This window comes from Camelus bactrianus, chromosome 16 (assembly GCF_048773025.1).
Source record: "Camelus bactrianus isolate YW-2024 breed Bactrian camel chromosome 16, ASM4877302v1, whole genome shotgun sequence".
In the NCBI taxonomy this organism is placed as follows: Eukaryota; Metazoa; Chordata; class Mammalia; order Artiodactyla; family Camelidae; genus Camelus; species Camelus bactrianus.
Window position 1 is genome coordinate 44437450 of NC_133554.1, and position 24262 is coordinate 44461711.

Consider the following 24262-nt stretch of genomic DNA (forward strand, 5'->3'; position numbering starts at 1 on the left):
AGGCCCACCTCTGGGGCACCCAGCACCCGCATCTTATGTTGGCCACCAGCCTCCAGCTCAGGGGTACCTGGAGGAGCCAGGGGCCTTACTCCTCTCGCTTCCCTCTTCCCGCCTCCCTTCTCCCTCCTCCCTCCCGGGGCCTTTTCAAGCCACCGAGTCCTGTTTGGGGTCAGATAAGCTACCTAAGGGGGGTTGGGGCGCAGACACTCCCACCCCCCTAGGCCTCTCCTTTCACAGTTGACTCCATTATCATTTTCTCTTCAGTTCGCTCCGTGGGGACGGTCGTCAACACTTAACCGGCCGAGGCTCCGGGCCCCGGGGCCGTGGGCGGTGATAATTAACCGACCTCGGCGCCCACTCGGCTGGCTCCCCCTCCCCCCGCGCCGAGCACCTTGGAGACGAGCCCGTGCGGGAGATACGCGCCGCCTTCCCCTGCAGAGATGCGGCTGGAGATTAGCGCGCTCAGGGCTCCGGCGCTGCTTCCCCGCCCGCCCACCCCGCCAGCCCCGCGCTGGGCCCCTGCGAGCCCCTCTTCCCTTGCTTTGATCCCTGAAGTAACCATGTCATAGGTCTTGCTTCCCCATACCCAGGCCTTCAGTGACAGCCCCTGGGCTCTAGGTGCCAGGGGCCAAACGGGGGACCGTCCTCTTCTCAGGCCGACCGTTTGAAAACGTAGTGGCAGTGGGATGGTGCCACCTGCTGGTCTCTGGGGAGAGGCCAGGGGAGGAGGGGCTGCTGTGAGACTCTGGCGGTGCCCACCCCTCTCCAGCAGGGGCAGGGGTATTGAGAATGGCTGGGCCCTGGCCCTCAGCTGCCACCTTCAAGATTGCTTATAGCAGCAGCTGATAAGGAGAGGCAGGGACCAAAGTTCTCCCCACCCCTCAGTAATTCCTGCCCTATCTTTACCTAAGACGTGGAGTTCTTTAGTCTTCTGAGAGGCACTGACAGTATTGGGAGGGGGGTGGCACCCTTAAAACCACAGAAAAGGGAGCAGAGTGGCAGCTTCAGGCTACACATTGCAGCACCAGCCAAGCGGGAGGAAAGGAACAAAACGACTCCAGCGGTCCCTGTGATCCAGGAGCCATACCAGCAAATTTATGGAAAAAAAAATTTATTCAAAAACACAGTTTACACAGATGTATGGCCTATGTACAAAGTACAAAAGAATCCCTCTTCTCATCCCCACCTTCCTTTAGAGATGTGTCAACCTGGGACTCCCAGTCACTGCCCTGGGCTGCACTCGGCAGCCTCAGAGGGAGGAGTGTGTGAGGTTGGGAGCCAGGCCTCAGACCACAGCCAGTTATGCAACTGTGATGAAGCCTGTTCCAGGTTCCACCTCCCAGCACAGCGGAAGGCAATCAGCTTTTACCCCTCACTCCAGACTCCACAGGCGTGCGGCAGGCCCCTGATGCTGCTTCTTGCAGCAGGTTTTTTTCCAAGAGGGGAAGGGATCAACCTTGCAAGCCCTGGGCCTTCTGGTCACCACCACGTCCTAGTGCAGTCTCCCCCACTCCCCTTCACCTTTCCCATAAGTAAGTAGGAAGTAAGTAAGACAGGTGAGGAAAGAAGGCTGAGGCCGGCCGGAGGGAAGGGGGTAATGGGTGGAAAGAGTAGGCTTGTGGGCAGTGGCCTCATAGACTTGAAGCCAGAGCCCCCTGGTTGGAGGCCAAGAGGCCTAGAAACGCCATACTCAGAGCAGCTCCAACAGGCCCCAACGAAAATCACCCATTTCTGCTGTTAGGAACATGGCCATGGCCTAGATCAGCTCAGTTCACAAAAAGTCTGAAGTCCATATTCATCAAAGTATAAAATATCTCTCAAAACTGAACCCCAGCCTCCCTCCTGTGAGGAAGAATCAAGAGACCAACACGTATGTTGCTCTGTACAAGAGCAGATGCACACACACTTGGGAGGTGAAGCTTCTAACTCAGGAGTCACAATGGAGCTTAGAGACATTCATTACCTGTCTCTTTTCCCTTCTTGAATAATTTCTTCCAAACAGCTGCTGGGCAGACAAAGGCTCTGGCAGGAGTTGGTTTGCCTGCATTGAGTACCTGCAAAGGACAGACCCAGTGGGCTCTTGGAACACCTCTCTCTGAAGAAAGAGGCAGCGGCTGCTGCAGCCACGTGCCTGGGACTGCAAAGGCGAGGCGGGCCCGCCTCATACACAGATACACGCACGCACACGTGCACAGGGCCGTGTGCTGCCTGCAAAGCCATCAACAGGCACAGCAATAGAAAAATAAAATCACACTGAATATGAACTCTTCATATTGAGTATTGTTTCCGAAGAGAAGTGTGGGGTTCAAACATTCACGAGAGCGAGCCTCTGGCAGAGGTGAAGAGACCAGTAGGCGGGGAGAGCCGGTGGTCCAGGCTGTCCATCGGGCGGCGTAAGAGTTCCTCCACGTGCCGGGCTACATCCATGGTCTCATCCAGGTCGAACTCTCCATCCTGGTCAAGGACGGGGTCAGGGCTGGTGGAGAGAGAGGAGTGTAAGAGGCCACTGGCATGCCTCACAGCCCAAAGCTCCTGGGGGACAGCTGGGGGACTAGGGTCTACTGGGAACAGGAGCAACACTGGCTAGATTCCCACACCCCAAGTTGAATCACTCATTGGCTTGTTGGGAGACACACCAGTTCTAGTTTCATCACTCACGACCTCACTGAATGGTCTCAGGGAATTCCCTTCCCCGTCCCTGTCCTCATCTGTAAAACGAGGTGGTTGGGGGAGTGAGCTATGCCCACCTTCGACACTAATCCATGAAATCCCAGGCACCATTCACTGAGAACCTGTGAAGCCCTGGGCCTCTCAACCAGCTTACACCAATCCTCACAGCCACCTGTGAGGCAGGCCTTTATTCCACTTTGTAGAGAAGAAAACTGAGGCTCCAGCATGTTAGGAAACTTGTTCAGGGCCACCTGGTTGGCAGGTGGAGTCAGGATTGGAATTCCGGTTTGTGACTCCCAAGCCTGCGGTCAGCTCTCTGCAGCAGGCCACCCACAACTCAAAAGAGAAGTAACTCTCTGCTCTGGGAACTCCAGAGAAGAGCAATTGATACCCCGTTCCCACACAACTCCTAAGAATAATCACTCCATCCACAGCTACCCTGTATCAAGCCCTTACAACAGCCTCATCTGTGCTAAATACTCTACCTGTGCTCTCTCACTTAGTCCTGACCCCATCCCATGTGGTAGGTATTCCTGCCTCCATTTTACAGATGAAGCAACTGCGTATCAGAGAGGCTCAATAATTTTCCCTAGGTCACACAGCTTGTCAGTACCACAGCAAGGACCCTGCTATGTGTAGTTTCAAAATGCTCTATGCTTTTTATCCGCTGATCTCACCCACCCTTCACCTGGGCCAGTGCCAGAGCCTGGCCTGGGCTGGGTGGTCTCAGACCTAGGGGAACTCTGGATGCCTTTGCCCACCAGCCCTCCAGGGGCCCAGCCTGAGGCCAAGTGCCCAGTTCCTCCCCTCCAAGCCCCAGGAGAACACAACCTACTTCTGTGGGTACATGTTATAATGAGCCTGGGGGCACACAGCTGGAGAGGGGGCCTGGTCCATGTAGGTGGCGCTGCCCCCAGCAGAGTCTGCAGAGGCGCTCACAAACCTGTGGGAGGGAGCAGAGCGGAGCATCAACTGATGTGGGGAGGGGCTCAGGGGGCATCTTCATGTCTTCTTCAGGTGTAGAAGGACAAAGGCCCGCTGAGCATGGGGCTCTGGCTGCAGGAGCGGAGCCCTGGGTACTGACCCCCTCGTGAGTAGGCCCAGTTCCCTCCCCAGGGCTGGGCCAGGTGTGAGGGGGAGGGAACACTGGGCCCCTCAATGGGAGGGGGGATGGTGAGAGGTGAGGAGGTGGGGAGGGGATGGGGGAGAAAAGAGGTAGCCCCAAGAGCAGAGCCGGACCCGGGACACTTACTCAGGGACCACTTGCTTGATCTGTGGCTTCACATATCCGTCCACTGCTTTGGCTGCAGGGGGAGAGGGGACGGTGATGAGAACCAGTCTCTGGGAGCTCCCCAGTGGGTGGAAACCCACCCATGCAGTCTGCTGCCTCCCTACATTGCCCTGGGGCCTTAGCAAGGATGAGATTTCCCACAGACTCCCAATTAACATCAGCCTGAGGGCCCCCCTAGACCCCTGGCTCATCCCTTCTCCAGCTTCCTTTTCTAGCCATTAGCTTTCTCTCTCCCCGCCCCCACCCCCTACCCAGGAAACAGAATCAACACCAATGAGCAAACCCAACCAATGAACCAGGGACAGGTTGAAGAGAAAAAACCTATCCATTTTGCTTCCTCCACTCAACTTGGGGGCAGGTCTGAGGGTGGAGAGTGGTGAGGGCAGCTGATTAAGAGGGGAGTAGTGCATTATCTGTGGGTTTGCATTATCCCGGCTCCTCCCCCCAGCCCGTAGCCTCTTTCACCAAGGGCACAGAAGTGAGAGTCCACTTGGCGTTTTGCTTTGCAGGGAATAAAGCTGGGTAGAGGTATCGCTTTCCCTGTCTTCACTTGTGAGCCCTGAAATCCTCTGTGCATGCTCTGCACCGTCCCATGGATCCACACCCACAGGGGAAATGCCCTTGGGCTCTTCTTGGGGCGGCCACATTGACTAGCCCCAAGAGTACCAGGGCCGGACGCACCGAGCACAGGAGTGTAGTACTTGGAGAAGACCTCATCCTTGGGCCGGTCTGGAAACACGTAGATGAGATAGTCCAGGTCTCCCAGCCGGTCGGCCAGAGATCGGATGGAGAAATCCCTCGTGGTGAATGGCTTCAGATTCCACAGGTTACGGTCCGCTGTGAAGAGACCAAGCTCGTTCCACAACCCACCACCCTCAGGAGGAGGATCAGGGCTGGCGGCAGGCTTGCAGAGACATCCCGGCTTTTACTAGCCTGCATGCAACCCCCACCCTGTGCTCTTCTGCATAGGGCAAGGAGGTGACCACGGGCGAGCAGATACCAACAAGGCTGCGTCAGGACAGACAAAGGAGAGCAGACACTGCTCAAAGACTCGCTTGGAAGTTCTGGAGTCAGGGGGGCCAGTGATTTTAGGTTCTCCCAAATGGAAAACCCTAGAAAGGGAATGTGTTTCTGAGCAATACTCCTCCCATCCTCCAAGTTCAATTCCCATCTTTCCCATTGGGCATCTTTGAAGGATGCAGGCCTGATGGAGAATGGGGAACAAAGAAATGGGAGACAGGGTCGTGGAGTGTGGGCAACACAGGGCACTCACGAGAGTCAAACTTCCAGGCAATGGTGATGCCCCCGATTTCTGAGTCACTAAAGCGCAACAAGAAGGTTCCATCGGGCTTGTTGATGAGCAGATCATGGGCCTGTTGCTTATTCACAAAACCTAGGATGGCTCTGGGTGCATGGAGCATACGGTGTCACTGCTGAGCCAGCAGCCACTGTCCCCTGAGCCCATGACCTCCCAACTCCTGGGCCCCCATGCCTCACCCATCATTCCAATGGGGCTTGTGATGTTTCTTCAGCACCTCCATGACCCCATCAAACCACTGCCAGAAGGTATAGTTCCAGCCGGGCAAGTTCTCCTGAGAGCCCCCGGGAAACCCCAAGTTACAGGTGGTCCAGAAAACAGTGCCCACTGGTCCTCACCCAGACCTTCTCCCAGTTCCTCATCCTGCCAGCCCTAGACTCCAGCAGTCCACAAACTGATACAGCCACCCCGACTGGTATCCTAGAGAACCAGAGAGTAAAAAGGCCTCCTGCCTCTCAAACCCAGGGGTCCAGGGCAATCCCATGGAGTGAAGGTTGGAAGTGCAAAGAATTGTCCAAGCTGGACGAGACCTCCAAAGTCATTCCTACCCCACCCCTTCATTTCACAGATGGGGAAACTGCAGCACAGAGGAGGGACGGGGCTGGGCAAATCAGTTAACACATCTAGGATGGGACTCCCAGGATGCTGACACCCAGCTCTGGCTCCTTCCATTGCCTTGCTTTAGCTCTCATGGCTGCTGGGATTCCTTGGGGTAGCAACCCTGTCTCTCCTGGTTGTAGGAGAGGGGGCCTGAGGGTGGAGGTGGGCCGCTGACCACGGGCAGTAACCCTTTGTGAGGTGGGGGAGGAGGCAGGGCACGAGTGGTCCCCGGCAGGCAGCGGGCGCACGCCCGTCCCTCACCCTGTTGAACTGGGACCAGGACACGGACATGCCGTTGTAGTCCTCGAGGTGGCTGCTGCTGCTGTTGAACAGCTTCTGCGCCAGGAACACAAGGTTCTCCTTGGTCAGGCCCCGGTTGCTCTGCACTTCGGCCTTGAATTTCATATTGAGCGCCTCGCACAGCTGCGGCCACAGGACTTTGTCGGGCACCGCGAACGGCACCCTGCCCTGGAGGGGGAGAGAAGAAAAGGAAAAAAGGCAGAGTGAGGGAGTAGGAGATATTTAAACACACACACACACACACACACACACACTTAGTCTCAGAGGGGACTGAGAAAAATCCAGAAAAGGAAACACAAACATGAGAGAAAGAGAGGCTGGGGGACAGGGGCAGAGGAGGTGGGTGTGCAGGGATGCAGACCCAGACCAGAGCCTAGAGGAACCAAGGAGACCCCAGTCCCGTGACCTGGAGCCCAGACAGAGTCGAGGATATGTGGAGGGTAGGGCGCTCACACCAGCTGCCCCCTGACCTGTGGTCGGGTCCTGGGGTGGGGGAATACCACTCAGCAGGGGCCCAGGGGTTGAACCTGGGAGATTCTGAGGGCCTGGAGGGGCTGAGGGGGGTGTCCTGCGGGGACTCACTGGCTCAGCAAAGGCATTGTCCCACAGCACTGTGGCGGTAGCATTGTGGTCCTGGCTGCCGTGAACGATGACAACCACAGGAAGGGACAGGGTCTATGGGGGCCCAAGAAACAAGGAGTAAGTATGACCACCCTCTTGCCCTCCACTTGGGGAAGACTCCCAAACCTCATTCCTCAAGCCCCTCCCAGCAAAACCAAAGCAAAAGGAAACAAAAAACACACAGCAGAATTCTTCTTGGCCCATTGCCTGTATTTTGTGGGCTGGTGCCAGATTATAACCCAGCACACAGGCACCAGCAGAGTGAAATTAGGTTTTCTGAGAGCATCTCAGGGTACCTGGACTGTGCCTGGGTGAGGATTCAAGTCTCTGGCTTTCTCAAGCTTGCCGGAGGCCCGTGGGGGATGGGGGAGCAGCAGGGCCTCACCTTCACCTGGAACACAAGCTCATTGCTGCCGACGCTGAACTGAGACTCAAACAGGACTGTGAACTTCTCCTCTGTCACAGACTCTGCGCCTCGTCGGTCAGCGCGCTTGATCCTCTTTAGCGACTGCAGGGCAGGAGGTCAGAGCGGGATGAGGAGAACGCGGCTGGTTATGGGGATTCAGTTTCCAGCAGAGCCCCCCTCCATGGCCCGGCCCGGTTCTCACCATGTTCCTGAAGTGGGCAGTGAGGGTGCCTGTGGCCTGGTGGTACTCCATCACACAGCAGTTGTTCAAGATCTCTCCACTGCACTCGCTGCGAAGGGGAGAGGAAGTCATCTCCACTGGATGGGGGCCGGGGCCAGGGCCAGGAGCGCAGTCCTGTCTGCACCTCAGGCCGGGGCTTCTCCACCAAGCCCAGCCAGCAGCCCCCGCCCCTCCCCTGAGACCGTTCCTCCTCCACGTGTCGCTGGGCTCACTTTTTCATCAGCCTGGGAGCACCCAAGTGAGGTCTCCAAGGGTGGGGCCTGGTCTCTATCAAAATTCCTTGGGTATGGAGACTGATGTGAGGGCCTTTGGCAGCTTCTAGTGCCACTTGAGATAAACATCATGACCCTGCCCCCCTCCCTGGCCTCACTGGGCTCCTCTCCCCTCACTCAGGACAAGCCAGCCTGCTGCCTTGTCTGTTTGTGAACACGCAGTCTTTGTGCTGCCTCAGGACTTCTGTCCTTGCCCTTCCTATGGTCTCGAACACTCTTGACCTCCTTCGGGTCTCGACTCAAATATCTCCTGAGAAAGGCCCTCCTTGATGACTACTCAGACGCTGTGATACGGCTCTGTTTCAGTTTTCTGTCTAGAGTCTATAACCTTTTGATGCTGCCTGATTTTTAAGGATATATGACTGTCTCCCTCCTCAGCCCAAACATAAGCTCCAAGAGAGTGAGGACCTCTGTTGTATTTGTCATCCTATCCCCAGAGCACACGGTGGGCCTCAGTGCACATGACCCCGCCTCCCATTCACTCACTCTTCCTTCATTCACTTTGTGGCTGGACTGCCAGACCCCTGGACCCCTGGGTTCTCTAGCCACATATGCCTTCTCTTTGCTCCTTCCTCAGGACAGGCCCACGTCTCTCTGCCTGAAAGTCTTCCCTCCCCGTGCCCTATCCCTCGCTCCTCCTAGTCATCCTGCAGCCTTGGGACTAACTGTCATTCTGCTCCACCTGCTCCATGACCCACTTCCACGTGCCCTATACCTCTCCCTTGTCCCCTGCTAGTCATTAGTCATTTCTCGTGTCTGCTGCTTGCTCTGCTAGTTTAGAGGCTAGACAAGGACAGAGCCAAGTTCTGTGTGGCTTACGGCTGTGTCCCAGTGCTCGGCACAGGTCCTCGGACACCCCAGCAGTGAAATCCCTGTTGATCTACTATGTCCCAGGCATGGCAGGGACAGGGGAGGCTCTAGCAGGAGGTGAACACCAGCACAGAGTGTCCTGGAGAGACACCGGACCACGTAGCAATGCAGGGCAAAGGGCTGCAGAGAGGGCGGCTCTGCTGTCCTCATCACCCAGGACTCCTGCCATAGAGCAGAGGCTGAGCTTGGGGATAAGCAGGCGGAGGGAGGGAGACGTACTTGCGGGTGTTCTCGTTCTTGAGCAGAGACTTGGCCTGCTGCTCACTGATGATGGTGGCCTTCACCTGGGGGGGGTTCATGTGCACGTTCAGCTTCCCGCCCACCAGCAGGCGCACAGTGGCTGCAAACTTGGTCTGGGTCTTCAGGACCTGAGGGGGCTGCTTCTCGATGATGAATGTGCTGCAGGCACACAAATGACCGGGTGCAGCCTCAGGGGACAGAGCTCTGGTCCCTCCCTCCCCACAGGGAGGCTGCCTCGCAGGGGGCTCAGCAGGAGAAGGAAGGGCACGTGGCACATGGCACAGCCCCCGATCCCTGGGAGGCCACTGCGAGTCGGGGAAGGTGGTGGGAAGGGAGGCAGCGAAATGAACTCAGCAGCTGAAACGGGCTGCAGGGGACAAGGGCAGCCCATGCAGTGTCCACGAGAGACACCGGGCAAGGTCAACATCCAGAGGCCATAGCAACAGGGGATGGAGGGGGATGGGATGAGAGTGCGAGGCAGAGAGACAGGATTCAAGTGGGAGCTCCCTGTCCACAAAGACCCTGCTGCCCCACCCAGGCCAACTGGGGCGCTGGGCGTGGCCAAGAGGCAGCCATCACCTGGTCACCAGGGCTGAGATGATGTCCGTGATGGTGGCGTTGACCTCAGCCAGCATCTCCTCCACTGGGCCGGGGATGGGCAGCTGCTGGCACAGGTGCTCAGCTCTGCGAATCTGCTGCCGGTTCTGCCAGATGATCTCCGCCAACTTCTCACACCTGCACGGGTGCCCCGAGGCCACCGGGAAGGACAATGGCTTCACTCCCACATCCCCCAGGCCAGAGGCGGGAAGGTTCCCAGGCTGGGGAGGAGGCCCAGACCCAGCTCCACCCCCAGGAAGCCTTGGCACCTTAGCCACCTCTCCTGTCCACCGGGCAGAGCAGAGCTGCCCCGCCTTCCAGAAGCACACAGGAGGAATGACCCTGACTTGGGTCCAATCAGCCTGAGCGCCACACTGCACATCAGGCCCTGCCCCACTCCCCGGTCCAGTGACTCCCCTCATGGGGACGTAGCCCAGGATCAGGGCACCAAAGTCCTTATCAGGACCCAGAAGCACCAGTGAAGTAAGACCTGCGCCAGGACAGAGGGAGCCGGCTGCACGTGTAAAGGCGGGAAGCAGAATAGCAGCTGTGGCACCACTCTGGGCCCTGCCCGCCTCCCCCACACCCATTACCAGGACTGTAGCACGTCCAGGCTGCCCTCGGGGGGCCCTCCGTTCCCGGCCAGCTGCTGCCGCCGCTTCCACTGGATCAGTTCGTCATCCAGAATGATGGTCTGCTGCTTCCGCAGCAGCTGCAGGGTCTTCTGGTGCTTCTCGGCCAGCTCCTGCAGGGCGGTGGGGACAGCAGGCCCTCCTGGGCTCCCAGAGAACAACCCTGCAGGCCCCCTCAGCAGGTGGGGCCCCTCCCCTCTCCCCCACGGCTCTGCCTCGAAGGCGTCTACAGGAGAGGACCTGGCCTCCTGTTCTCCTCCTGGCTCTCTCCCTCTCTGGGGTCACCAGGACAGCTTGGGATGTCACCTTTCTACCTGGGAGGAGAGGGACACAGAGCCACTCACCACGCGGTACTGCTGCAGCGTCTGGGCCTCGCGCTGCAGCCAGGCCTCCAGGGTCACCTGCTTCTGCTGGAGGGCCGTCTCCCGGCTCAGACGCTCCTGCGGGTTCAGCTGGGCCAGCTGGGCAAACTGAGCTAGAGGAGGGACAGACACCGCAACCATGATCTCCCACAGTCCAGCAGGAAGCCGGGCAAGACCCTCCAGGGACACATCTGACCAACGGCGAGTCGGGTTCTACAGCCAAGGGTGCCCAGAGGTGAGTGGGCACCGTTGCCTGGCCCCCCCAACTCTGAGCTCCTCTCCAGGAAATGGGGGGACGGAGGCCTGGGGTACAGCTGGCGAGGATCCTGCCCATGGCATCCCTTTCCCCACAGCCGTCCCACCCCACCCAGGGTCCAGCTTGGAGCCACACTGCCTGGTCCCAAGTGCGCCCTCGCCGTTCACCAGGGGGGAGAACTCGGGCAAAGCCCCTCCCTCTCCTATGCCTCAGTTTCCCCGTGGGTGAAACGGGAGAATCCCAGCGTCTGCCTCTGTGCCCGCCGTGAGGTTAAACAAGGGATGACACAGAAAACACTCCAGAAGCTGCCTGGCACGGGTACGCCCCAGGTGAGAGGCAGTCCTTATGCTTAATGGTTACAGGACGGGACTGAAGGGTGGCGGAGACCAGCAGCTTCGGCCCCAACCTCACACGGCAGAGCCTCGTCAGGAAGGCCCCGCTCCGCTGGCTTTGCCCCGACTCCCGGGCGCAGCAGCCTCTCCTCGGGAAGGAGGGGTCTGTCCTGGTGCTGAAGGTGCCTAACATGCCTGTCCAGGTTGGGCCACTGTGAGCTCAGCTGACCAACCGGGGGAAACAGAGGTGGGGAGAGGGACCAAGGCCCACTGGGGACACAAAAGCAGCAAAATGCTCTCAGGAGAGGAGGTAGCTTCTCTCCACACCAGCTGTTGGGAATCTCATCAATGGCAGGAATAAGGCAATGAGGCCTCGCTGACTCCCTTTTCAAAAAATCTGTTATGAAATACTTAAGACACAGGGAAGTAGAAAGGATGATACCAGGAACACCTGTGTGTCAATAATCCAGCTTAAGAAATCAAATATCCCCACAGTCCAAGCACCTGTACACCCTCCCCTGCTTGCAGACCCACCCCTCCCTCCAAAGGTAAGCACTATCCTGGATGCTGGGATTCCTACCCCGGCCACTAGCCTTTCTGAACATCCCAGTGTTCTCCCTGGGGCTGATTCAAGAAGCGTGAGCGTCAGCACGTCTTGGTCAAGTTCCTGGCAGGCCTCTGAGGGCCATGTCACACTGACCTTGGCCCTGCCCCCGTGGACGCACACTCTGGGACAGACTAAAGCAGCTCTGGACAGCCAGGAAAGCCCAGAACTGAAGAGAACTGAGAAACACGGTTCCATAAAGACTGCAGGGGACTGAGCAGGAAGAGTACTGTCCAGGCAAGGAACGCAGCAGAATAACCTGGACGGCCACCTCAGAATCCTGCCACCCGCAGGGAGGAGGTGGTGATCCCGACACCCGGGCCCGACCTCCCTGTGCAAGCGAACCACTTAGGTCTCTCCTGGCAATCTGCACAAGTTCTGGGAGGGACGCCAGAAAACGTGAACCAATTGTCTGCTCCACTGGAGGGAGCTGAGACTTCCCTTGCGCAAACAGATCAATAGTCTGCGTTTCTGATGGGTGCACTTGATAAATGAGACTGAGCTGACACTGCACGTTGGATACAAACCCAGCCAGAATCCAAACCCAAACGCACAAATAGGAAACAGAAGACCCAAGGACAGGATCATCAGTACTGTCAACCAGTCACAGGCCTTGGGTAGAAATAACAACTGAAACCTCCTGTTCCCTAATCTAGGAAGAGGACCGTCCATTCTTCGGGTTTATCTGGGATGGATTCAGATGGGAGAAAGATGTGCTAGAATCATCCCCCCAATGTACTCAACACCTGCTATGACTCAGGCAATGTGCTAACCTCTGGATGTAGAAAACACTCATAGGGCAGGGTTTGGAGGAAAGCTTAAATAGTTAAATTAAAATAGACTCTTTAAAATTTTAAAATAAAAAAGGAGGAACAGAGGAACAAACACTGAAAAGGGACAAAGCAAAATAAATATTAAAATATGGACCTCAATACTTTATATTAATATTACATTAAATATTAATGGACTAAGAATCTCAATTAAAAGCAGAGATTGAGAATAAATACAAAAGCAGGATTCAACTATATGCTGTCTATATTTCAAATTTTAAAAAGTATGAGTAAAGATATGCTGCTTCAATATAGAATAAGAAAGCTAAAGTAGTTATATTAATATCTGATAAAGTAGATCGAGTCAGAGTGTTATCAGAGATCAAGAAAAATATTCCATAATTAATATGTCAATCAGAAAGTCATTAATCATAAATGTATATGCATCTAATAACAAAGCTTCAAAATATATAAAGCAAATATTTACATAAATAATTGGAGAATTCCACAATATAATAGGAGATTTTAATAGCTCTCATCATCTGATGGAATAATTAAGCAAAAAAAAAGAAAATCAATAAAGACTTATCAGTGGTTCTTAAAACGTGAACCAGGGATCCCTGAAGTGTTCCTAAGACCTTTATAGGTGGTCCACAAAGCCAAAACTATTTTTACAAAGTCATAAGACTTTATTGCCTTTTTTTCCTTTTAATTATTTATAAGGATACAGCAGAGTTTTCTTATTTTTTAATATTTATTTATTATTGTATTACTTATTTTTTTTTTATTTTGGTGGGGAAGTAATTAGGTTTATTTTTAGAGGAGGTACTGGGGATTGAACCCAGGACCTTATGCATGCTAAGCACTTGAGTTATACACACCCCTCACAGCAGAGTTTTCTCAATGCTGCAAGATATGTTATATTACAACAGATTGAAAGCCAGATCCAATTATCTCCTATTAAGCCTAACATTAAAGAGATTTGTAAAAATATAAAGCAATGCCACTCTACTCACTGAATTTGGTTTGTAAAACAGATGTTGGTTTCTCAGTTTTGGGATTTTTAAAAAATTTTATTATGTTAATATATTATATCTGTTAACATTAGTGAATTGATTATTGCTATTTTTAAAATGAAACCACTTCAGAACATACATTCTTTTCAAGTCTACAAAATACATTCACCAAGATAGAGCATATGCTGGGGCATAAAGGAGGTCTCAATAAATTTAAAAGAAGAGATCATATAGACTATGTTTTCAATAACAATGGGATTCAATAATGAAATGAAAATAAAATCAATAATGATATGACATCTAGAAAAAAACCAAATATTTGGAAATTAAACAATATACCTTTAAATAATATATGGGTAGAATAATTACTCAGAAGAGATCCTAGAAAATATTTCAAATTGAACAAGAATGAGTATAAAGCATATCCAAAATCATGAGATACAGCTAAAGCACTGCTGAGAGGGAAATTGATGGCTCTGAATATATGTATTAGAAAAGAAAAAAGGTCTAAATCGATGACCTAAGGGTCTACCTTAAGAAGCCAAAAACAGAGCAAAGGAAAAGGCAGCTTGACACTTCCTGTTCTCACTAGGATGGGGTGGTATAGCTCTGTGGTCAATTTGGAGTGGAGGAAGATGAGCCATTTCAAGGTACTCCTTTAAGAACTCCTAAAAGTGTACCCGGGCTTAATTCCTTCTAAGTTAATTTTTCTTTCCCCGCACCCTTCTCATGGCAGCCATTGGCAAACTATTGAACTAGGAGACAGGAGAATTTTCCACTGTTAGCCCCTCCTCCCAGCTTTACCTCATATCAGTGAGGCTCAAGGAGGGGCATTCCTGAAATTCCACCTCTCCCCAGCCTGGCTCAATCAGGGGACTCCCAACTAAAGTCATCCCTCTGATTGGGAAACACTTTGTCCATGTTCATTCATTCATTAATTCATTCATTGATATATTCACTGAAGAGTGGTTAATAAAGTATAGGGATTTTCAGACATAGCTCTACGGAAGATCCAGTTCTGCAACTTACAAGCAGCCCAGCCAAGTTACTTGTTCTCTTTGAAACTCAGTTTTACCATCTGCAAAACAGGAATAATATAACCACCTATTTCCTATGGCTGTTGTAAAGACTGAATTGTATAATGCACGCAAAGGATTCAGCCTGGAGCCTGGCCCATGGCAGGGGCTCCATCACTGGGAGCCATTATACCTTGGGTAAGGTTCTGAGGAGCTAGACATGGACCTAGGCCCAACCCTGCAGGCTGCAAGTGGTCTCACTTGGTCCTCCAGACACGCACTGCCCTCCTATGCCCGCCTTACCCTGGATCCTCAGGCTCTCTTGATATTGGATGATGAAGTACTCTTGAGTCTGCTGCAGCTTCTTCAACTCATTCTCTGTGTCCTGTGTGACCAGTCGCAGCTCCTCAAATGTCTGGTTGATCTGAAGGTGTTTCTGGGACATGGCATCAACCAGGATCCCAGCAGAAGAACTACCCTAGAGACAGATCAGGGGAGAGTGTGGGCAGCAGTTAGCTGGGCAGTGAGGATGTGAGAAAACCTCAGGCCTCAGGGAATGTCAATACTACTACTCCAAATCTAGAATAAGAAGGAAGGGGAATTTGAGTCAAAGAGTTGCCAGAATTGAGGTGGATGGCGGAACAGAAGGAGAACTATGTGACCTGGTAGACGGTGGCATCTTCATAAACTATTGTGGAAATTTCTACTGTAGTCCTCCACCAGAGTATCCCACACTGGGTCCATCTGAATTCTCTTGGAGAGACTAGAACCCAACACATCCTAGGAGTTACCTGAGTTTTCCTACTAACAATGTTGACCCCTCATTTCAGTCATTCACTGACCTGATGCTATGACTGTGCCAGGTGCTGGAGACATAGTGGGGGACAAGGCTGTGTGAACACACATCATCTGTGTCCTCCCTTAAGACCTTCTTGTGACTGAGGGGACAGCATGAACCTCTCACAGGCAGTGTCCCCAAATGAAGACCCAATGGAGACTCCAAATGCAGTTACTGGGGAGGCTTCAACAGGGCTTTGTGGATCCAGACACTGAACTGGCCCAGTCTGATCTTTTCCTTCAACCAAGTCTTTTGGGCCTTTCCAATTAACCACTCTCAGAATAGAATCCAAACTCCTTCCCATAGCCTCCACTGCCCTTGCTGACAGCCTCTGCCTACTCCAACTGCCAGCCCCACTGCTGCCCAAGCACACTAGCTACTTTGTGTTCCTTGAATACACAAGCATGTTCCTGCCTCAGGGCCTTTGCACTTGTTATTCCATCATTCTGGAACATTCTGGTACCTGCGGCTGGCACCTTTTCAGAGTGACCTTCTCTGACAAACCAATTTAATGTAGCCCTGCTCTTACCAAAATTATCTTGTTTTTGCATCTCCTTCTTTCTTATCTACTTCCCTGCACTAGGATGTGAGCTCCCTAAGGGCTGGGACCTTGTCTATCTTGTGCACCACAAAATCCCCCAAACCCAGAACATCAGAGATGTTCAAGAACAGTTTGATGGCTGGGAGAAGGATGATCTTCCCCACAACCAGGACAACATTGGCATCTTAGGCATGATTTTTAATTGAAGCTGAATCCATTTGTACCTGTACAGATAGCTCTGTCATTGCACCAAGTCAAGGGTTGTACTAGTTGACCCTTGGTGACCTGTCTTCTGCTTCTGCCCGTTCTCTGGTTTTACTGATGGAGATCCCCAGTTGGCTCCCTTCTCCCCAATAGCACTGACTACTTGCAAGTCTTTGCATGCAGTAGGATGGCCGGTGCCTTCCTACTGTCTCATATACTGCGGTTACTTTTGACTAGAAAACTCATCCTGCCTCCTTCCCTTCTTTCCCCCTTTCCCTTTTTCAGACACCTCTTTCCTCAGGACACCCCCTGCCAGCCTGCCCCAATCTGAGTTGGGTCCTTTTTCCATATATGCCCCCTTAGCACTCAGCTGACCCCTAGAGAATCTATCATCATCGGAATTTCTGCTAGGCAGGGACCAGGACTTATCTGTTTCTCCTGTCTTAGTCCATTGTCAGAAACACAGCAGGGCCTCAATTAACATTTACTGAATGAACACTCAAATTTCTGAAATCGGTGTCCACAACAACAAAAAAGTAATAAATAGGACTCGTGCTCCAGGCACTATTCTGTGGCCTTTACCTATGGGATATCATTTTATGAAACTCACTTTGCTTTCTTGGAGATGATAGACCATTTGTACCATTGTTCAAGCAGATATCTGATGCCTTTAACATTTCAGAAATTCAGCCCTCTGCCTCTTTGGGCTGCGCCTCCCTGAGCTTGCCTGGGTTAGTCTTTCTGACACAGACCTTGGCTCCATTTCTCCCCACAGACAGCATCAGAGGGAATTTTTTATTTTGGCCACAGCCCCATGTATTGAATGACAAATCTTTTCCCTGGTGATTTTTAATGCCATCTCTGACAACGATTGAATTTCCAAATGTGTATGTGTCTTTTTAGGGCTTCCTCTTCAGTTTCATTTGTCTTTTTGCCTATCCTTTGTCCACCCAGTATCTCCTGTAATCCTCACAATAGCCCTATCAGGTAGATATTATGACTATCCCCATTTATAATAGAAAAAACAGAGGCTCAGAGAGGTTAAGTAACTTGCTCAAGTCACACAGCTAGTAAGTAGTAGAGCCAGGGACTGAAGCCAGGGGGTCACTCTACATCTACATGTGATACTGCATCTCCCACTGGCCCATGTCCTTTATTTCTTTGGTGCTCTCTCATGCCAGTGTTGATAAGACATAGTTGTGTCTGGAGAGAAAGATGGGTGGAAGGACTTCCCAGCTCCTCTCCCCATACCCATGGGACACTCACATTGTTGGCTTCTCGGACCAGTCTCTGTTCATTGTACAGAATATGGCGGATACAGCGGACAAGCTCCATGGGGCAGCGGTCATACGTGTTCTGAAAGAATCCAACAGCAGCTACCAGTGGCCAGCATTGACCATCGCAGTGTCATGCCCATCCATTCCTCTCCTCCAGCCTCTGCCTCAGCTTCCCCTGGGAAGCCTCAGTAACTGTCACCAGAACCCCTAATCTCTCCTTGACTCGATTTGCCCTCCCAGATCTTCACATTTGGTTTGCAGTGTGTCAGAATGCCACAGTTGACAAAGCACTTCCAACCTGCCATCTCCTTTGATGTTTGCATCATAGAAACCCTATGACATAAGCAGAAACTGTTATCCCCATTTGACAGATGAGGAGACTGATGCTTAGAAAGGTTAAGTCCTTGCCCAGAGACAAACAAGTGAGGGAGCAGATAGATGACTCAATGCTCAAGGGAATCTAATGTCAAGGTCAAGTTACTTTCCACTATAGTCCTGGCCCTGGCTTCCTATTTTGCTTCCTTCTTCCCACCAGGTTTCTCCTGTTTCCTCCCTCTTCTGGGATGGACTTTTTATTTCCCTAGCACTCTGGGCCTTATATTTAAGAAGAGTCCTCCAAATATTCAAGTGAGTTCCAGTAAATGCTCGACTATGATTACCACCCACACCCCTTTCCTACTTCCACAAAAACTTCCTCTCTCCCCTATACTCCTCCTCACCATAACCCTAACGTGAAGGAGAAGCTACATCTTACATCAAAACCCTTAATTAAAGCCTCCTTTATCCAGATCTTGCCTCCAGGACAACTCTGCTCCTCTCCCACCCCACTTCATTTCTAGAATCTGTTAGTCTTTCCTTTCTCCGACTAAGAAATCTTGACTCAGTCTACCTCCATCTCTTCTGCTTGATCTGCCTAGAATGCAAGTTCACCCATCCCCCTTCTCTGGGGGGCAAACACACCCAACCTTCTTGCTTTGTAATAGGCTAAGGGAATCTGACAGGTCTGATTTAGAAAGAGGGGGTGGGGGAAATTGAAGCACTGAAAAGTTGCTAATAAGTTCAGGGTCATACGGTGAGTCAGTGGCCAAACCAGGAAAAAACCCAGGGGTTTTGGTGCTGGAAAGAGAAGGCTGACACTGCTTCCCTGCAGATGGCCCACAGCCCTCACCCACCTGGAGCTGCGTGGCGTAGTGCCCCAGCTTGATCTTCAGTAAGAACCCGTCTTCCCCCACTTGGTGCTCCGCCTTCTTCTGCAGCTCCTGCACCAGGCCCTCCAGGAGCTGGGTGGCCTGCGCTCGGTCCTGGGGATTGTCCAGGTCGATGGCATCCCTTAGGGCACCGCAGGAGAGAGAAGCCTACTGTGGCACCTCCTTGGGCAAGGAGGTCAGGCACCAAGAGTGACATGGAATTTCCAGGCTTGTGCCCACAAGACTTGTTCCTAGGAGCTCCACAGGTATCAGAGTGTAGAAACATCCCCTCTCCCCTCCCAGACTCCCATTTCCCTGTTCCCCTTTCCCAGGGACACCACCCCTTCCGCACAGACTGGGACAACATACAGGACCAGAATCACACCAAACCACAGAGGAGACCTGAAGACCCGGGGGCCTGGGTGGTAGGGGCCCGCAGAGGAAAGTGCAGGGCAGGGGCACCTACCACGGCTGGCTCTCTATCCACTGTGCTAAGTAATGCCGGACTTCGATGGGGAAGTGCTGCCCGTACAACACCTGCATCTGGCGCAGCGCATCTCCCTGCAGCTGCTGGGCCTGGATCCAGCCCGCCATGTCCTTTCACCTAGGGCGAGCAGAGAGTTGAAGAGGTGCCTTCTTGGCAGAGGCGAGGGCTGGGTCTGCGCCTGGCCCTGCCGTGCCCACCCATCCCTGGACCGCGGTCAGGCCAGGCCCCTCCCCTCCCACAGACACGCTTTCCTGTGCGGGAAGAAAGACGGTGAGGAGGGGAAGGCCGCCCTTCCCTCTAGCAAGGAACCCGCTTGAGGCTTGGGGAGGGGCTCCCGAAAGTCAGGTGCCCTCCCCCTCTTCCTCTCCCTTCTCCCCATCGGGGCTTCCCCAGGGGGGGAACAGCTAGAAACTGAAAGAGAAACTTGATGGCGGAGGCCCATGGGCCCTCTGGGGAGGTCTGCAAGAATCCCCCTACCATGCTTCGACCCCCGAGTCCAATTTCTGGGAAAGAGGGATATTCCAGCCTAAAGTTAGGACAAAACCACTGACAGTTCCCACTGGACGGCTCGGCTATCCCGGGCACGTGGCTGGGGTTGTCAAGTAAGGAGGGCAGAAGAGACAAACGCTCCTTCCCTTGGGCTGCGCCCCTCTCCGCCCCCCCTAGCTATGCCCCCAAGGTCTCCCACTGTCCAGTCCGACAGCGCCCCCTGCCCATGAGGACGAGGATGGCGCCCACTCTTCGTCCCCTCCGTCCATCCATCCACGTTCCGCATCCCTTGTCCCTGCTGCGCGCTGCGCCGAAACTCCCTCTCGGTCCCGGGGACCGTTCCCCGTACCCCGCCGACCGCCGGACTCCGGGTCCCGGGGCGCAGGGGCCGGGGCAGCAGTCGAGTGCCCCCTCTCGGCGCACGCCGCCGGGGATGCGCGGCCGGACCACCCACCTAGTCGTGCCGAGCCGTCCGGCCGTGGGGCCGGCGCTCGCTCCCGGCCCGGGCTCCTGGTGGCGGCGGCGGCGGCGGCGGCTGTTACTACAGGAAGGAGCAGAGAGCAGCGATTTCCTCCTCAAAGGTCAGCTGCCTCTGATAGACCATACACAGCGCGCGAGCTCTCGCCAACACCCCTCCCAGCCTCGGTCGCTCCCTCTCTGCCTCCGCCCTCGGTGGCTGGCTCCTCGGCGAGTGCACGGCGGCTGCCGCGGCCGGGCCCCAGGCGGAGAGGCTGGGCGGCGCCAGGCGTGGGGGCTGCCCCGACGGCGGGGTCTCCCGGGAGTCCCAGCCAGCCCTCGCCCGCGGTCCCGCGGAGCTGCCGCGGACCGTGCAGGGCAAGAGGCTCAGAAGTGGCCGGAGGATGGAAGTGGGACGGCTGGGAAATCCCGGGCTCTGGAAATCCCACAGCGCGGCCTCAGTGTTCTCATCTGTCAAAAGGGAGGAGAGAAGGGTTGGACCAGCTGGAGATGCCTTCCAGCCCTGGGGTTTGTCATCTTTTGAGTCTCTAGATTTAAAAAGTTTAACGTGTGCGTGCGTGTGTGTTTATGTGGGTTGGGAACACAGCTTTTGTGATCTCAGAGGCCAAGCTGTAGCCCGGGGAAAGACTGGGGATTCCAGAGAAGCCAGCTCACCACGAGGGCCCCACCTCCCCACCTTCCATTACTCCCACCACCCTGCGCTTACCCGCTGCAATCGAAACAGGAAAGAACCTTGGCAGTCAAATGTTTCAAACTCGGACATTTTGCATTAAGAAATGGAGTCCAGAGAAAGGAAAGGATTCATCCAGGGTCACACAGTGGGTGCATGGCCTAGTCTGCAGACTGTGGTCCATACATAGTCCTGCCCCTCCATTCACCCCAGCCTAGTCACATCTGAGGCTCGTTCTATCTTCAGAAGGTCCAGGGAGGGCTGTCTTGAATCCTCAGAAGCTCAGGACAACATATATGCCATGCCAGAACAGGGAACACCCTCCCTGAGCCTTGCCTGGGTCACAGCCCCCTCCCTGAGAGCCCTACTACAGGGCCTGCAGAGTTAGGCAAGTCTGCCTTGGAAGTCTTCCATCCCCTTTACCCAGCTTCCCTCTCTTCTGGGGCCTCCCCTCTGCCTGGCAGCTGGTATTGGAAGCATTAAGGGAGGGGCCAGCCTGGCTGCCCACTCACAGCTGGCTGGGCCAAGACCTCATGTCCTGGGGGAATCATTCTCCTCTCCCTCCGTCCCTAATTCCTTTTTGGATATGCCCTTTTCTCTCCATTCCCTCCCCTACTTGACTCCTCTCCCACCTCCATCCTCTTACCACTCACTACTCCCTCTACTTTCACTCTTTTACGTTACAGAAAACCCAAAGTTTAAAGATGCAGAAGCTGGAATGTCTCCCCACCCGCCCCACACTTCCATGTGTGGTCACAGTCTCTAAGCTGGCAGGATCACGAGGAAAGGAATTGAAAACTGTAAAGGGGTTTGAGAAGGACTGGGGAAACTTTGCTTTAGGGAGGAGGAAGCACAGCGCCTCTGCCTCCCTCCTTCCCCTACTCTGTGCAACGGATTTGGCAGGGGAGGGTCAGACACACAGCTAGGGGGTCACCTGGAATGACAGGCAAGTGTCAGAGCTGAAAACAGCTATAAAGATGACCCTACAAATGGATAAACAGAGGCTGGAGAGGGGAAGTGATCTGACCAGTGTCACGAAGACTATCAGTGGCAGATCCAAACCCATTGCCACATAGTAGGTGGGCCCAACTTGGCATTGGAGCCCTCCAGCCTCTCACCGTGAGCAGGTGGCTAAGTCAGTCAGTGGGAGCAGGTTCTTTGGGTTTCTAAGTCCTCTGAGCCACATGTGAAAGGCAGAGGACCACCCATGCCATGCACCTGCATCTGGGCATCTGGAGAGGGTGGGATGGGGGGCTGACTCCAGAGTGAGGGCCCTGCTTGCCCACTTCCAGGCAGCTGGCTTTCCAGCCTCCTCCCCAGGACCTGCAGGGGCCTGCTGCTCCAGCTGTCAGCCCCACCCACAGAACATCTGGCTGGGTTGGGCTGGGCTTGGATAGGGGATGGGTCCTCCTGCATCCTAAAAAGCTAGCATTGGGGTGCCCTCAAACAAAACTGGAGGGATTGGCCTAAAAGGATGTGTACCATTCCCTTCAGGGTCCTCACATGCTCCTCCTCCCCTCAACCTTGGGTCCAATGGTGGCAGCTGCTTCCCTGGCCACCTTGAATCTCTCTCCACCTGGCCTCTCTGTGAGGCCCTGAATCCAGGCATCCTTCATTGACTGTTTCCTCCTCTTGCTTTTTGATTCTCCTCCTTTTGATTCTTTCTCTCTAGGTCTCTGTCTGGTTCTCTGTTTAATTCTGTCTGGGTTTCTCTCCATTTCTTTGTGCCCCTGTTTTGAGATGCAGTGGGTGGGGAGGAGCTTTGGAGCTTTCCCAGAATGGGCAAAGGCCAACCAAGACAGTGGAGGAGGGAAAGGTGTCAGAGTTGGGTTGGGGGCAGAGGTGACTGTGGTCGTGACTCCGGATAACGCAACTACCCGGAAATGTCAAATTTGGGGTTTCTTTTTGCTTTCAGTCCCCTGGTTTGGTCTCTGTTATTTCCCACCACAAAGCACCCTGGTGGTTTTAGGGGCCTAGACTATAGAGGGGAAAACTGAGGCCTAGGGGATGGGGTCAGGAACATCCAAAATTGCCTAGTGTCTGGACGGATCTGGGGTCCTAGGTTATGGTCCCTAACGGCCCCTGACCCCCAATTTCAAGTCACAGTATTACATGGGGAATGAGGAAGGATTTTTAAAAAGTCTCACAGGAATACAGTCTTCAAAAGAAGACTGGCCTTATTTTATCAGGAATAATAATAATCCCCAGCCTAGTTTGCAGTTCACACATTATGCACGTATTCTGAACTGAATCTTGGCAAACTCGTGTACAAACCTGGTTGAACTCTTCAACTCAGTTGTTTCTTGCAACAACTTGTAAGTAGGCAGAGCCAGCACCCTCTCTGATTAGTCCAGAAAAAAGTCCAGTCCACAGTAGTCTAGTCTGGCCAGGAAGTATACAGCTGGCACCAGGATCCAAGCTGCCTGGCTCTGTGGGCAGGGTCTCTGTGCAAACTTTCTCAATGTTCCCCAACCTGAGCACACACCGCAGTCTTCACTCTAGCCCATGGTTGTTCTGTGGCACCAAGCGTGGCACCTCCATGGCCATGCCAGTCTCCTGCTGTTGAATGAGGCAGTGTGACCTGTGTGTTACATGGAGGTAGGTTCCAGTTATGCAGGAAGGGAAGATTTATCCCAAGTCCTCTTTCTGGCCCTTGAAGACGAGGTTAGCCATGAAGGAGGCCCTGATGATGCCCTTACCTTGGGGAGAACGGATTGAGGCCACCTTGACCTAACCATCCCTGGGGGTGGGGGGAGATGGTACAGAGATGCCTTTGTCTCCTCTGCTCCAAGTCTCTTCTTCAAGGAGAGTTCCTGTTGTGTAGGATCCAGAGGGGAGGTGGGGAGTGGTGGTGGTGGGGGGGTGAAGAGCCTTCCCAAGAAAGCTGGAGGCATTCCAGGAAGTATCTCCTTGCCCCAGCAGAGAGGGCACAGCTGAAGCCCATGGGCTGTTACGCATCCTGCTTCTGCTGGGACCATCCACTTCCACTTCTGCTCCCACCCACAAGGCTCCTGGAATGGGGGCCACAGGCCCACACACAGCACATACTACACCCTGGAGACCATTGTCCCTGCCTCTCCTGGAATTGCCTCACCCTGGTACATCCCTGTGGAAATACAGCTGGTTCTTGTCCCTGAAGACGGAGTGGCACCCAGGGAGGGTGGGTGTGTGCACGTGGTGAGGGAATCTGTGTGAATGTGGGGGAGGGAAAGGGGCTTCTGGGTCCCCAGGGAGAAGCCTGTCCGCCCTTCTTGCCTCTGTCCCCTGTCCTTTACCATTCTTCAGGGAAGTCAGTTTACAGTGAAGTCACCAAGAGAACACAAGGCCTTCCAGCCTGAGGCAGAGCGACTGTCCCAGGTTTCTGGGAATGGAGTGGGGGCGGGGGGGGGGTGAGTGACCAGTGGATGGGAGGGGGAAAGCCTGTTTTCCTTTGCCCAGCTGCCCTGTCCACCTGCCTTGGGAGAGAAGCTTGCAGGACATGGAAAGGAGGGGGTGCAATGCCTGGGCTGAGCGCACCCTTCCTTCCTAGTCAGGAGGGCAGAGAGGAACCCACCCTCCTCATGGCAGGGGTCGGCTGGGAGCCAGGTGAGTGAGAGGAGAGGTGGGCTGTGGGTACCAGGATCCAAGTGGCCTGGCTCTGTGGGCAGGTCTGGCCGCTGTCCTGGGCAGCCCTATGTC

At 53.9% G+C, this 24262-nt stretch overlaps 1 protein-coding gene across 1 annotated transcript; it reads right to left on the reverse strand.

Moving 5' to 3' along the window:
- Nucleotides 1–1094: 1094 nt before the first annotated feature.
- On the reverse strand, nt 1095–20065 carry LOC105080117 (signal transducer and activator of transcription 5A). Its single transcript, XM_074343390.1, has 19 exons — nt 19892–20065; nt 18928–19065; nt 18447–18603; nt 17264–17353; nt 14718–14892; nt 10403–10533; nt 10020–10171; nt 9409–9564; nt 8809–8988; nt 7409–7496; nt 7186–7308; nt 6762–6854; nt 6141–6347; nt 5459–5553; nt 5235–5365; nt 4643–4798; nt 3923–3974; nt 3506–3613; nt 1095–2476 (listed from the first exon to the last, which is right to left on the reverse strand). Exons 2-19 carry the CDS (start codon nt 19053–19055, stop codon nt 2314–2316), a joined length of 2385 nt encoding a protein of 794 aa, XP_074199491.1. The 5' UTR covers nt 19056–19065; nt 19892–20065; the 3' UTR covers nt 1095–2313.
- Between the last annotated feature and the right edge of the window lie 4197 nt (nt 20066–24262).

What these genes read in the sequence shown, in the direction of transcription:
- LOC105080117 (XM_074343390.1), bottom strand. Translation starts at nt 19,055, where the DNA reads ATGGCGGGCTGGATCCAGGCCCAGCAGCTGCAGGGAGATGCGCTGCGC. An exon ending in GTACTACACTCCTGTGCTCG is followed by an intron (nt 3,975 to 4,642) that starts GTGCGTCCGGCC and finishes CTCCCCCTGCAG; the next exon opens with CCAAAGCAGTGGACGGATAT. An exon ending in ATCAAGCAAGTGGTCCCTGA is followed by an intron (nt 3,614 to 3,922) that starts GTAAGTGTCCCG and finishes TCCCTCCCACAG; the next exon opens with GTTTGTGAGCGCCTCTGCAG.